Below are 2319 nucleotides of genomic sequence, written 5' to 3' on the forward strand. Positions count from 1 at the left end.
GCGGTCTTTAAGAAGCAGCTCGATGCCTACATGGCTGGGGTCACTTAAGCCCAGTTTTCTTCTTGCCCAGGCAGGGGGTCGGACCTGAAGATCTACAAGTCCCTTCCGACCCTACTTGTATGATTCTATGATAAGTGACCCTCCAATTCTGTGAACATTCTGCATATATTTTTGGAACAAAGGAAATGCTATCTTTGCACATATCCCTTAATTTATTAATTTATCCATTATAGGTGTTTCCCCACGTTATTTAAAATCTACCCGTCTTCACAAAAGACAGCGTTAGCTCAAACCTATTTAATGCAAAACCCATTTCAGCAAAAAAAAAAAAAAAAAGAGCCATTCATTGAAACCTGGTAGTTAAAGCTTGATTTGTCTGAGTTGGTGCTTTATCCAAAACCCATCTTTGATCTCCTAACTGGAATCTGTACTGAAAACAATTTGTTTTTATGAAAGTTTGATATCAAAGGAGACCTTAGTATGATGGAACTTGTTTATAGCAGCTTTCCTTAGTCCCAGTCACTATGTCAGTAATATTCAGGACTATAGGCAAAACTACTTTTTCTGGGAGTATACTAAATTTAGGTCTTGTTCAGGCACATGAAAGACAGAATGTCCTACCTATGTTTTCAAGAAGCTCTATCACAGCACTGGCAGTGGGATAAGGTAAACAGTCGTAAACATCTCCATACACCAGTTGTCCTAAGTTTACAGCTGATACTCTGTGGAAGAAAAACATGGAAAGAAACAGAAATTATGCAAGATGATTATTTTAAATAAAGTTTTCTCACCTTTCACCTACATTAAAAGAAAGATTTCCTGGATAAAAGGACTAAGAATAGCTCACAAATAATTTCTAAAGCATTGCACCCTCTGACTATGTAATTCAAATGGACAAACAGAATATTGAGAAAGGTTTAGAAAAAGGAAAGGGACAGCAGGATTAAAAGAAACAAACTGAAGGAAGAAACATCATCTATGACTTTTGAGAAGGAAGCAAGGAAGGAAGGGGCAATCCCTGATGAAAGAAAAGTGAAAACATCAGGGTTCAACAGAATTCAGAGGAGACTGAGTATATTTAAAAGCACAGGAACAATGTCATTCCAGGCAGATGAAGCGGCACAAGGCAAGACAATGGGTAAGGAGAAGCAGGCAGAAAACTGTCCATAAGGAAGCACTACTGTAATTCAGACAGTGGTCCAGGAATGTAAATTATACCACGAGCCCCTCTGCCTAGTGGTTACATGAGTGTGCTGTGGATTGATTGTGAAGGGTACAAAGGTAGTTTAAACAACAGCAGCCCTCTTCCCAGACCTAGGGAGATACTACCCAGGAATCTCACCTTAGAGCTTCTTAAGAAAATGCAGTTAATTCTTAAAGTAAGAACTGCAAAATACTGAATTCAATGAAGGGACTAAAATTGGAATTTTGTTTTGGCCCCTCAAGTTTACAATGTGTACAGATAAAGAGAGTGTTTCACAAATAAGATGACTTCATCATTAATCTTTTCCTAGATTTTTAACATTCTTTTGTCCACATTTCAATAGTACAGTGTATAGCTAAATATAGCGACTGAGGAATCCATTAGTGAAAAGCACTTGGAGGAAAATCAATTTTACAGAGCCATTAAACTTGTGTGCTAGGGTTTCATCTCACTGCTTAGCTTACCCATCCACATCCTTCTCTGGTTTCAATGCATTTAATATTTTGCTGCTATAGGCATTTTCTGGGAGGTGAAGGGCAAGACCATGAACCGTAGGATCATCATTGAGTTTCAAGATTTCACCAACAATCTAGAAAGTTAATAAAATGCATTGGGGAACAGTATAACAAAACAGTCAGAATCAGAATATTGGGAAGTAAAAATGGAAACGGGCTGTAGCTGTAAAATAATGACAACAATGATAACAATAATATATAGCAATTTTAGCTGCCTAAATCCTTTTCAGAAACAGAAGCATACAGCACGTCACTCAGATTCTCAAGTGAGATATGGATACAAAGCATACTAGATAGTATTCACATACGCAGTTCTATATGGGATTACATGAGTGTCATAAGAAAGAACTGGTCCCTCACATTGATGTAGTGGAAGTAAACAGACAGGTGCATGTAAAAAATAAATTCATTTGGATAGAGCAAGGAAAAGGAAGGAGAATGTACTTATGATATTTAAAAAGGCAAAGACAAAGAATACAAAGCTGAAAAAGCAAATTTTACTGGCCATCTTTAATAAAATTATCTAATAAAAAATACAGCCATAGAAAGCTGCTTGCAGTTTTAAAGCTTTGCGATCATACTGTAACCGTTGCTCTTTCC

At 37.1% G+C, this 2319-nt stretch overlaps 1 protein-coding gene across 1 annotated transcript in view; it reads right to left on the minus strand.

Annotated features, from left to right (window-relative positions):
* LOC102382003 (monofunctional C1-tetrahydrofolate synthase, mitochondrial) overlaps nt 1-2319 on the minus strand; it is a gene marked incomplete at its 3' end in the record, with an annotated part of 99030 nt that overhangs the window by 83894 nt on the left and 12817 nt on the right. Inside the window, exons 4-5 of the mRNA XM_025213429.1 lie at nt 1669-1793; nt 622-722 (exon numbers count right to left, since the gene is read on the minus strand). Of these exons, the coding sequence (XP_025069214.1) occupies nt 622-722; nt 1669-1793 (226 nt within the window). The remainder of the gene's footprint in view (nt 1-621; nt 723-1668; nt 1794-2319) is intronic.

This window comes from Alligator sinensis, unplaced genomic scaffold (genome assembly GCF_000455745.1).
Source record: "Alligator sinensis unplaced genomic scaffold, ASM45574v1 scaffold608_2, whole genome shotgun sequence".
NCBI lineage: Eukaryota > Metazoa > Chordata > Crocodylia > Alligatoridae > Alligator > Alligator sinensis.